This window comes from Mesitornis unicolor, unplaced genomic scaffold (genome assembly GCF_000695765.1).
Source record: "Mesitornis unicolor isolate BGI_N332 unplaced genomic scaffold, ASM69576v1 scaffold21350, whole genome shotgun sequence".
NCBI lineage: Eukaryota > Metazoa > Chordata > Aves > Mesitornithiformes > Mesitornithidae > Mesitornis > Mesitornis unicolor.
This window is the reverse complement of record NW_010156502.1, coordinates 45543-57909: the sequence shown is the minus strand read 5'-3', so window position 1 is coordinate 57909 and position 12367 is coordinate 45543. Positions and strand designations below refer to the sequence as shown.

General features: G+C 45.8%; 1 protein-coding gene across 2 annotated transcripts in view; it reads right to left on the bottom strand.

Annotated features, from left to right (window-relative positions):
* Nucleotides 1–12367, bottom strand: part of FLI1 (Fli-1 proto-oncogene, ETS transcription factor) — a 30985-nt gene continuing 18618 nt past the window's right edge. Inside the window, exons 6-9 of one of the 2 annotated variants that reach the window (XM_010193391.1) lie at nucleotides 3814–3870; nucleotides 3310–3372; nucleotides 1988–2035; nucleotides 7–1054 (exon numbers count right to left, since the gene is read on the bottom strand). In XM_010193391.1, the coding sequence (XP_010191693.1) occupies nucleotides 525–1054; nucleotides 1988–2035; nucleotides 3310–3372; nucleotides 3814–3870 (698 nt within the window). In that variant the 3' untranslated portion in view covers nucleotides 7–524. Of the gene's footprint in view, nucleotides 1055–1987; nucleotides 2036–3309; nucleotides 3373–3813; nucleotides 3871–12367 lie in introns of both variants that reach the window. The other variant, XM_010193383.1, reaches the window with a different exon arrangement.

The window sequence follows — 12367 nt, the reverse complement described above, 5'->3', positions numbered from 1 at the left end:
TATATATATTTAATTTCCAGTTGGGTGAAAATCCTCATCTGCCTTAAAGCTAAGATTCCAGTTGTGGTCCCCTGCAGCCCAACATCCTCCACTTAATGATCAAATTGCCTACCCTCTCCACAACGAGAAAAAACCCCATCTTTTCCTATGACCCACAGGTGGATCTATGTCTTGTCAAAAGCCTTTGAATCCTTTAATTTCTCTCAACAAACAGCTAATATTCATGGTAGGTAATGGTGAACAATCTTCGTAGTCAACTCCTGCAGAGGATATAAGCATAAAAACCCAAAGAAAATGCAGAGTACTGGCCCAAAGAAGCATCCATCTCTCAGTTCAAGACACAAGAGGCAAAGTTAGGAAAGTAAAAGGTTTGATCCAGGAATAACCAATATCCAGTTTTAATTCTTCCCCAGAAAGGCCACAATTATCCATGAAGGGTCCCCCCCAAAAAAAACCCATAGAAATAACAGAAATAAAGGAAATGTCCAACCAGACTGGTAAAGGCCACTTGAAGATAAAAGCATCTAGTAATAGCTGCCCAAGTGCGGTGATACGTGGGCGTTGGGATGGCGGGGGACATTGGGGTTGGGATAAATGCTTCCTGCAGGGGAGGTCCAATAAGGTGAGGCTGCTCCAAAGAAACTGGACGATGTGACAGGCATAGAAGAAGGGTGCGGGGGAACAAAGTTCACCTTCTGCTGGTGGGCATGGTAAGACGGCATGTAGGAGAGATCTGATGGGTACTTGTACATCGACGATTCAGTGGGATGAGGCTGAAGAGCCTGGGCAATGCCATGAAAGTCAAATTTGTAGGCATACCTTTTGCCGTGCACTTTGGTCATGATGTTCTTGTCATAGTAGTATCGCAGGGCTCGGCTCAGCTTGTCGTAATTCATGTTGGGCTTGCTTTTGCGTTCTCCCCAGCGCCGCGCCACTTCGTCAGGGTCCGTCATCTTGAACTCCCCATTGGTCCCTTCCCACGTGATGCAGCTGGCGTTGGAACTGTCCGACAGCAGCTCCAGGAGGAACTGCCACAGTTGGATCTGCCCGCTCCCTGCGAGAGGCAAGCCAAAGAGGAAAGGAAATGACATGGTGTTTCCTGCTTAGAAGCAAAGACAAAGGCAGGAAACAGAAGGACTATCTCGATCTTTAGTGGGAACTGCTCCTTCAAGCCTTAGAAAGTCTTACGTAGGAATGGATAAACTGTTCCCAGCAAACAAGTTAGTCAACCCTTTGTTCTGCTCGTGAGTTTGAGGACAGATTAGATTTCGTAATGGTCGCCTTTGGCCTTAAAATCTTTGGGCTATTCATAAACAGGCTTTTTCCCGAGCATGCTGTTCTGCAAAATTTTTCACTGAATGGGTGACACGGTGTATTTGGTTGCTTACTGTTTACCACGGACATTGTTTTGGATCCCTACAGTTTTCTTTCCAGTCGGTGATCTGAGTTACACAAGATTATTTCACCCCCAGACGTGATGACTCCTAGTTTTATTCATTGTGGTTATAGTAAAGTATGAGGATGTTTCCTTACAAGCATTCAATGTACACAAGCTTCTTTAGTTCAAGACAGATTTACTCCAGGTCTTATTCCCCAAAGTCAGGGACTGTTTTCTGCAGATGACCTGCAAGGGACAGGTACTATGCAGTGACTGTCAAGGATGTTTTGTGCTACTCCATAACAGAGAGTGAAAAACCCGTACTGCAAATGAGAGAGTGCAGCATTTAAGTCCTCTATAAAGCTCTTAGGAAATGCTGGGTTTGGATATGAACTTTCAGGGTGGTGATTTTGTTCTGACAAAGGTGATGACGTTGCATCACTTTTTACACTTTACTGTGATGATTTTTGCAAAAGCACTTGTGAGAGCACAGCTAAGGCCTCATGGTGATAGAGGACAACAACTACTCATCCAGTACAGTCTGGAGCAGCAGATCAGAAGGAAAGCCAACCCCTTTGAAAATGGTCTGAAATTTAAAGTTGAACTCACCTGGATTGGCAAGACGGCTGCTGGTGGGCCCCAGGATTTGATAAGGATCTGAAAAATACACCAAACAAAAGCTGTTTTAGAAAATGTTTCATCAAAAAGAAACAGCAATTCATTATTGTTTGTTCTAGAAAGGAGTTCAGATTTTCACTTTCTTCCTTTACTCATCCTGCCTCTTCTCCTAGGTCCCAGAACAGACTTGATGTGTTCCTTATTTCTTTTACTTAGCAAACAACCACCAATTATTTATGGGCTCCAAAATGGCACAGTGGATCTGGCATTGTTTTTTGACTTGCCCACTTTCAAAGATCCCAATTTCTTTGGACATACCCTGCACTTATGTGTCAACTAGAAAACATGAAATGTGAAAAAAGAAGCGTGGGACTCTAGAGCAGGAAGAAATTAGGAGCATATCTATTTCTCCTAATAAAAAGAGCTGGACAGCAGATGAGATTTTCAAATTCACTTGTTAGCAGTCCAGCTTGCATCCCTCTGAGGTCCATGAATTGTTCACCCAACTCTCCCTTACTGAAGCAAGCAGAGCGTTAGAAAAATGGGAGGAACAGGAGTTTTCTCCCTGGCTCCAACGAGGCTGAGTGTTTCTTGAAAGCCCCACAATGCATTTATTAGGAATGAATTCCTTCCCTTTTTGTGGGGCCTCCTCAGCCCTAATCTCTACACTTCTCCTTTGCTTCTCGCTGGTTTTGGTGATTTGGATCTATAGCATTTGCTCGTGGGTTGAATCAATGCCAAAAGAACCAACTCCTTAAAAAAAGGGGGGGGATAGAAAGCAGCTGTGCAAAGCAGAGAAGGTGGTATTTAGCTTTTCAAAGGCCCCTTGGGAAACCAGCAGGAAACACTACTGCTTGCTGCCCAACAGGGTTTGCTTTTCTTATTTGGTTTTCTTTGACGCAGGGGAAGCCCTGTAGGGTCTTTTTGGAGACGCTTCCACTGAACATCCCCGCAGCAGAGGTGAAGAGGTAACAGCAGACGCCACCGCTGCAGCGTGCACAGCTCCGTGCCCCGACTGCTTCAGGACCTCTTACCCCGCATCTCACCGTGCTTCAAAGGAGACGCGACTGATGCTGGGCCCTGCACGTGACTCAGCTGAAACCAGGATGTTTCTTTTGAATGGGGAAGAACAAGGCAGTAAAATAGAAACCGTTTGGAACAGTCGCCATCGCTGCTCGGTAACACTTGACTCATTACTCTGAGACTTCCCTGTAAGGCTCTGCATGCTCGGTGCTGCTTGACACATTTATTCACCCAATCGAGTACAAATCTAATTACTTAGCACATGTAGTGGGGACAAAATCAATGGTTACCTGGCTGGGGCCGCTGCTGTTCTGTCGTCTTATTCACATTTTGCGTCCCTGCAACAGGAGGGCCTGTAAAAACAGGGAAAGATCTTGTATGTACTAGAACGGAATAGCAGGAAGGAGCAGAGAACAAGGCAAGTACAAGATATATTTTGTTGAAAATACCACAGCCATTTCTATGAATCACTCCGAGATTAACGCCTGTTCCTCTTCTTCATATCATTTCTCATAGCAGAAAAGTATAACTCAAAGAATAGTCTTCACATTTAGAGCTCCTGTAGCTCAGAAAGCTGCAAAGCAAAGGAAGTGTGATCTGACAGCCAGGTCCTGCATCATTTATTTGCATCCAGTAGGACCTTGTTGAGAGTCAAATGTGCTCGTCTGCCCCAGCATCTCCCCAAACTTCTGCTTTATGGTGCTTACAGCACAAGCCAGCCATGCCCATCTTCTCCCACAGCTTCATTTTGCTCTGCCATTGCAGGAACTGTGATTCCTGTTGGGACAACTTACTCGTGGTGAGGCCAGAATTCACGTTACTGCCCCATCCTGTTCTCCTGACTGCATCACCTAACGACAGAAGATGTGCACGATAAAGAAGCTATGTTAAGGAGGGGGGGAAAGGGAAAAAAGCATCCTCTCAAGTGAAATTCAAAATGCCCTTTGACTGTGCCACTGGAAAGGAGTGGGCAGTGCCCTGTGTCCCGTCGGGCTGCGCAGATCCCTGTGGAAACATCCCAGGCACTCGCACATTCCTCCCGGTGCTGGGAAAGCCGCTGCAGCTTTGAAATTACAGCCTTGGAGTTATTGGCATGAAAAGGAAAACAGAGAGGGGACAGCAGAGGGAAGGAGAGGGGAAGAGGAGGAGGGAAGTGAAGGGAACGGGGGAAAACAGAACTCGTAATCCGCCTGTTTTTGTTTTTATTTTACTTATTTGTTTTTTCCCTTTTTATGAGAAACCGCAAAGCCCACTGCAAATAGATCAGACTGCAAAACAAACCGCTAGGGTTTCAGCCTGGTACAGAGAGAGCGAGGGGACATCTCTGACAGGGGGAGGTGACAGCCTCAGCCCTGCTGTCTCCAGAAGGGAGCCCTGTCCCCACCCCAGGAGCAGCAGGGCTGGAAACTGGCTCACAGCCTGGTGCTGTGGGGAATTTTATCCCCAAACTCAGTGCTCAGCGGTTGTTATTGTTGTAAATAAGCTGCTATTTGCACGGGTGGCATTTTCCTTGCTGGAAATGCTAATTTCCATCATGCAAATCCTAATTTCGTCTGAGTGCACCCTGAGCTTGGGCCGCTGCTGTCTCAGTGACCAAAATCTGAAGTAACCACGGCTTTTCCCATGTCCTCTTTGCAGCCAGGCTCTGACTTTCATTTCTCCCCTGGGATACCCTTACAGAAGTATTACAACTGGAGCTCTTAGAGCAATGTTTGGGGAAACATTTTAAACAAAACATAAGAGAAAGGCAAAACTTCAGAAATTTCCACCAATCGAGATGCTAATGTATTTTTTGGTCAGCTCAATCAGAAAGTTTTGCCATTAATTTTAATGGAAGTGTCCCTTAAGGACAGAAAAAGAAAGGCAGCAATTCATTTTCTAACAGAAAAATTCTTTTCTAATTGGGAAAAAAAAAATCCTTTCCAAAAAGTAGCAAAACTCTTTGAAAACTTTTGCTTTTCTCTCATTCTTTTGGGTCAGATAATGGACCAAAGTGAATTAACTGCTACAGATGAGCAGGATGATCGAGATGCACCAGTGTGTTTTCAGTAAACAAATGGGACATCATCTGGATTGATGATGATCCTCCTCTTCGTCCTCTTCTTCCTCCTCCAGATGGAGCAACTTTGTCACAGATCGGAGCCTGCTTTGCTCAGTGTCACAAGAAGTGTCAGATGCATCTCCTGAGAAGTTTTTTACCCAATAAGTGACACCATTGCAGTCAGATGTGCTGACCAGGCGTGCATTGCTATGGCTTCTTGGGCTTTACAGGATCAAGGCTTGGTTCTGCAGACAAATTTGGTCAAAATTCTTGTCCAACACCGCTCTGAATGGGTTTCCTACAAGGAAATGTATCTTTTACATTGCAAAATGCCAGCTTGGAAGGATGGTGCACATGTGACTCAGCCCAGGTTTAATCCAGTTTGAGCACACCTCAGATCAGCCCCTTTGCCTCAGTTTCCCCTGTATAGCATGGATTATGGAGTAAAGCATAGGCATATCACACAATCACAGAATGGCTCGGTTAGAAAAGACCTCTGAGATCATCACATCCAACCGTTCCTGTCTACCCCCTAAACCATATCCTTAAGTACCTCGTCTACCCGCTCTTTAAACACATCCAGGGATGGTGACTCCACCACCTCCCTGGGCAGCCTGTTCCAGCTTCTGACGACCCTCTCAGGAAAGAACTTCCTCCTTAGCTCTAACCTGAACCTCCCTTGGCACAGCTTGGTGCCGTTTCCCCTTGTTCTATCCCCCATCACCTGGGAGAAGAGCCCAGCACCCACCTCTCTACAACCTCCCTTGAGGCAGTTGGAGGTGGTGATGAGGTCTCCCCTCAGCCTTCTCTTCTCCAGGCTGAACAACCCCAGTTCCCTCAGTCTCATAGGGCCTGTTCTCCAGAGCCCTCACCATATATAGGGGCAGCTGCACTTGTGTTCTTAGGATGAGACTTAGCTCTGGTAGGGAGGTAAGAAGGGTTAAATTTGGTAGTCAGCAAAACACATTCACTCAGCTACTGCAAGTTTCCAACTCCTTCTCTCCCTCCCCTTCCCAAATGAAAAAGCTGAAATCCGCTAAGCTATTTCTGTTTTGTTTTCCCAAAAATCCATGCGATGTGAAAGAACCACCCCAGCCCTCCCAGCTTCCAGCCCCAGACTTTAAAGCCGAACGTGTTTAAAACAAAATGGCAAAGGCAGAGCCAGGGAACCCATCCAGAGACTCGAGTTTCTGCACAAACAATATTGCTCCCAGGACCTGACGCCCAGTGGCTCAGAGAGATCCTACAGAGCTCCAGCCAGACGAGGAGTTACGAGGAGTCTTGTCTGTCATTAAAACCACTTGGGTTTTCACCCAAACTTGCTGTGCTATGGAAACTCAATTAAAAGTGAGCTCCTCTTTTGGTGTACATCAGCAAATAGTTATGGTGAAGTTAGGGGCAAATTTATCCCAGCTCAGGATCAGGTCCCCAAGTCTGTTTTAGGCTTAAAAGGCCCAGTGGAACAACAGTGCTATGACAAATGTGTGCTCAATACAAAATGGAATTAAAGAGCAGAAAATAAATCATAGATGCTTTCAAGAAATGTCATTCTGCAGCTGTCTGGTTTATGTCCAGAAATTCCCCAGAATGAATACATACTCTATTATGAGTAAGGTAAAGGATATTAATAATGCTTTGCACTTTCACAGCACCTTTCAACTGAGGATCTCACAGCTTTGCAAACATTCACACTCACAGCGCGCCTGGGAAGAAGGTTAAATATCATTTTCTTTATTTACATGCATAAACGCGCTTTCCTCGGGCTTTAGCTGCCTTTTCCAGATGAAGCGGCTTCCCCAAAAATCAGGCTGTGTGGGACAGACCGCATTGGTCTCTGGACCCTTTCTAACCTTGGTCATTGCTTTCTCACCTCAAATCTCCCTCAGCTCCTACCTCACCATCCTCTGTGCCATTTGGAATTTCTCATCCTCTCAACTCCCCTTTCCAAGTCGATTGATCCCTCTTTAATTAGATGTAAATCAGAATTCAGAGTGGTGAAACAGCCTGCTAGGCTACGCAGGGCTAGGGGCAGATGGACAGACACGCACAGAGTCATTTCCCAAGGAAACCGGGCTTAAAATCCCCAAGCAGATTTCCACACCGCAGCAAAGGCCATTCCAGATGCGTAGCAGCCCTCGCAGCTTGAATGGCGTCCAACGAACAAGCCATTAGGGAATTTGTGTTTAAGATATGATGTATTAGAGAGCAAACCTTCTCTGATAAGCTTTAAAAAGTTCTTTAATTTTTTTTTATAAATCTGAGAGCTCAGGACAGAGAGGAGAAGTGAGAGGGGGGGTTTCAGCTGAACAATAGGCTCACAGTCCCTGCGCTTCCTGAGCTGTGGGGTGAGTGCTGACAGCCCCTTCATCCTGCGCTCTCCGTAGGAGCATTTTCAAACCAAATTCAGGCAGTTTTGTGCTACCAACCTTGATAAGGCTCTCTAGGAGAACAATGGCCACTGGGCCGGTAATATCCTCATTTTTGAGGCCTTTTTGTTCTAGGATGGATGTGGCGGGGCTGGGTCATTTATGGACTAAATGCTTTGTAGGCGCTATAGGAGAATCTTTTTGAAATGTCATTTATGCTGGCATAGTGGCCTTAATAATAACACAATAACAGCAATGACTGCAGTCATTTAGCCATTGGATGCCTTACCACAGCATCTTGGGGTGCTTTAGAAAGAAAAGTTGAATGACCCCAGTTCACATGACAGAAAAAACACCCAAACCTGAAATATAGAAGGAACTGCTCCTGGCTTCTCCGTCTTATTGAGTTAGGAAGCACAGGAACTGTATTTCCAGACAGGACTTGGCCTTACAGATTGCAATGAAGCAAATTAGGGGAAGGAGAAGGCTGCAAATTTGAAACGGGCTATGAGATCCGCAGTCTGGTTTTTGCAATGAGTCCTTCTGCTTCAGTAGGAAGAAAGGATCCTGGCTTGGCGACTGGAATTTAACTTAGCTTCTCTAAATGGGGAAAGCAGAACCAGGTGTCCTTGGGGATCCAGACTTGTGATTAATCTAAGTGGTCACTTGGGGTCTATTTTGCGGCAACTGCTTTACAGGGAGAGGCACAGGACCTCACCGCTTCTCCTGAGGCCGTGGTGGTGGCTGGGACTGGCACCTTTCTGGTGTCCTGGAAAAGTCCCAACGCAGGCACATGGGAACAAAAACCACTACGGCTGCAAACCAAACATGTAAGCGAGGTCTGCCAAGCTGCTGAGCGTCCAGCCCTCACATTTAACCTCCTGGAGATCGCATTGAAGAGGTGGGGTTGTGTTTAAAGCCAGTTGGAGAGAAGAAACCTAGACTGTGGGTTTCTGGAGGGGCGAGGGAGCCAAAAACACCTCCAGCTCCTCCTAGAAACATTAGACACATTGTTTTAAATGATGGCAGCAAGCTTAAAGGTTGTAGAATCTGTACGGTTCTTCCCAGGCCCGCTCTGGCTCCACGTGTACGTGCTAAATGCTCAATACAGACGGTGCAAAACCAGCGGTGCCAGCAGCAAGAGGTTTGCTTAGATAGAGATTTTCTTTTGAAAACTCCTTTGTGAAGGCTATGGATTCTCTCATTTGTCTGGGGAGGTTTGACAGCGTGTGGCAGAGCTGGGGGAGCAGCACTAGAGAGCAGAGTGTGAGGAGTCCTTGGGCCTTTTCAAACCCCTACAAGAGGTGGTTCACCCACACCAGCAACTGGCTTTCTCTAACATTTAGTCCTGTGGCACCCGCCCAGGTACCAGTTACACGTGTGTTGTAACTGTGTACAGAGAAGCCTCGAAATCTCAGCACAGTATCACTTGTTTTGCAAATGAATTACTTCTCAGTCTACTATTTCTGCTAATCGAACAACTACTTAGCCTCCATCGTGCTGTGTGTCATGCATGGCCAGCGTTACTGTGACTGTTCCCAAATTACACGAGACTTTCCAGTACCTTCAAGCACCAGACTCATTCATTTCTGCTTCAAGACCACAATGTCCTGCTCCTTGTGCTACAGAGTCACCAGTACAGGGATCATACGTGGATTTAAGTAATTCCAAGTCTCTCCACCATGAGGTAGCAACTGGCTGAGCGCAGAATAATTTCAAAATAACTCCTGTTCTACACAATCAGACCATCTGATGATTTCACAATTAAAAAGAGAATATTATCAAACATCTTTGCATGAAACCTGGTTTGCAGATGAAGAACTGACACAGAGAGCAAAGTCCAGGCTTGGGATAACATTGGTTTTTGACTTGAAGTCAACTCAGACCGAGTGAGAAGGGACTGACTGCTGGATTTACATAGAAATCTGTTGCAAAGCATGGACATGAAGAAGTAGTTTAACCTGGGGAATCTCTGAAAGTAGCCAAGAGCCCTGTTATGCATTGCTGCCCTTACAGAAATACAGCTCAGAGAGACCAAATCTTTCCGATTTAACTCCTATTCTGCATCCAGTCTTGAATTAAAGGGCCGTGGCTGAAGCCCATCTATTTCCAGCATCAGACAGAATCAGGAGCTTAACAGTGCAGGCACAGAACCAGGATTTAGGATTTCAAAGAGGACTCATTCAGCTCGCACAGACAGGGCCATGCTCGGGGTAGTCCCTTCTGAAGGAGGCCTGAGCCCTGTGACCCCTCTCTTTCATAGATTTGGCCGGGCAGGGTGACACGAAGGAGCTCTGGAGCCTGGAGCTCAACTCAGAGGAGGGCCTTGGCCTCCGAAATCTGGAGTCACTCCCTGTTTGCTCTGAGCCGTAGGTGACAGCCCCCAGTTGGACAAGTGTGGCTGGAAAAACATCCCAGAGCTGTGCTGCGGTGGAACTTCCTGATTCTCATCTGAGTTGCCCTGTGCAGTGCTGACAAAGACGCGTTATGAAGAAAAGGAGGAAGTAAGGAGAATTTTTTGTTGTTGTTGTTGCTTTTTTTAATAGAGGCAGCAGAAATCCCAATGCGCAGTGCGTGGAGAGTGAAGTATGTGTCCTAAAAATCCCTCTCAGCTTTGGAAAGCAGACGCTTTCCAGTCAAAATAGCCATCACCGAGCAGCCACATGCAGACTGAGCAAAAATGCAGGCACACAATTGCGTATTTTGAAAGACAGGTTCCTGAGCTCCCTTTGCACATGGGTGTTTGCACATTCATCCAAAACACACATATGAGCACGCACAAATACGCAACCAGCGCCGCGCAGGCCCAGAAGCGAGCGGGGAGGTGAAAACAAACGGTTGTGGTTTGCATTTATTGAAAAATAGGCGAATGCAGAAGTCAAAGAAACGCATATTCACGGGGAAAAAAGCTAGACACAGCAATAAGTAAGAGAAAAGGGAAGGGAAGACACACAGGCGCAGACATTGCAGCATTTTTACAGCATTTGCCCATTTAACTCATTATCAGGGAGCAAATTTACTCGTGTCTTAGGAAACAGCCAAGAGGTTTGCACGGGAGGGGCAAACGTGCAAGCCCCCCACACATGTGCAATAACATCGCTTGCAGTGCACCCTAGGCCAAAAAATAATAGCTCTTTTGCTGGGAGAAAAAGGAAGGATAATGGTTACTTAGAAAGTGCTCCAGACAAGCTGTCAGGTTGAATTCGGAGAACTGGAGTCTGCTCTGGGACAGCGCTGGCTCGAGGTGATCCCTTGTGAGTTGGGTTTCCTGCCTGCTACAGCTTCAAGACAACGATTCTTTGTTTCCAGTTTTTCTGGTGAAAAAACACACGCCTGCCTCCGAAGAGGGTCAGGGAGAAAGCAGACAAAACACTAACTCTGGAATTTCAAAGGAAAACAATTAGAAAAAAAATAGAAGGGAAAGAAAAAAAAAAGGAAAAATCCAAGAGCGCTAGCTACTGTCTCTCCTGAAATCATAAATCCCTGCTCTGGCCACACAGTCGCAGTAAGAGAAGCACCAAAAAAACCTCCCCTTTTTTCTGCTGCGGAGCTAAAAATGGGATATTTCATCACCAGGCACACAAATACCGTCGAGAAATGTTTTAGCACGTCCAGACGACTGAGAGAGCACAAAGCTGCAACTGCTTTTTCTCTGCCACGACTAAGACGGAGGGTTTACAACCTTTATGTGAACAAGGGGCCTTACTGACACGCTCGGAAGAGGAGTTTACTGAAACTGGTCCATATTTTTCACATGACAACCCTTTAGACCTGAAAAATGGCCTTTTCAAGAGTTTTATGCAGGAATTTGTGACTGTTTTCCTATGGGAACTGAGCTTATGCAACCATGTGGTGCCTTTGCCCCTCTCTCTTCAGTCCCCCGAAACTGAAGTTGTCACCCAAATTTGTCACCAAATTTGGCAAGTGATGAGTTTGAAAGAGTTTTTACCAATCTAAGGGAAACTGCTGGGGAAAGAGGAGAGAGATTGCATTAACCTGTGTTTTGTTAGGTACCAGGGAAACTGCGTGAACAAATTCTTATGAATGCTTCAACATCAGGAAACTCTTCCTTAGGGGCTCACAAGGAACAGGGGTACAAACCTGTGTGTGATTCAGAGCTCACTGATTTGTTTATCTGCTTAAATTTACCAACATTCGAACAAAACACACAAGCAAACACTCCTCATACCCACACATCCTTAACCTTCACACAGACACTCCTGTCATGCAAACTTACACCTGAGATAGCCAGACTGAATCCTTAAAATTCACCTCCTCTATACATATTCATGTATTTACATACAGATTTTTTCCCTCTTTGCAAAAAGCAGGTAGCACATCAGTTTTTCCTGTGTTCTGCTTGAATTTAGGTTGGATTTCTGAGACTTTGGGCTGGTTTACCCCTACTCTAAGCTGACTGCTTTGCCTTAGGCTGAGCCTGACGTATGCAGAGGTCAGTGCTGGAGGATAAAGACCTGTGCTGAATCCACCCTTTTCATCAAAATCATACATAACCTGTAATTTGGAAGCAAACAGCCATGCAAAATAGCCCCACTAAATTCTCACACTGGAGTTATGCAGACCCAAACATACTTAAAATAAAGCACGGACTTTAAAAATGTGTTGAGTTGAGGCCAGAATGCGCACAACCATATGGGACACAGCCCTTTGGCCTCTAAATGTTGCTGTATGTGAATATATTATCCATTTTCCTCTGGAAACCTACTTAAATGGCACCATTCTGAAGGCGAGCAATTTCAGATCTCCACGGATTTGGGCAGATAATGTGGTCTCAGATTCCTCTGCCATGTCTCTGGTACCTACATTAGGTCAGCCATTGCTCCAAAAATGAAAATGAAGCAGAGCGTCTCTGCAGTGGAGCGTTGGGAGCGGGACACAAATCTTTCCATTCAGCAACGAGAGCAACCTCGTTTCATTTCC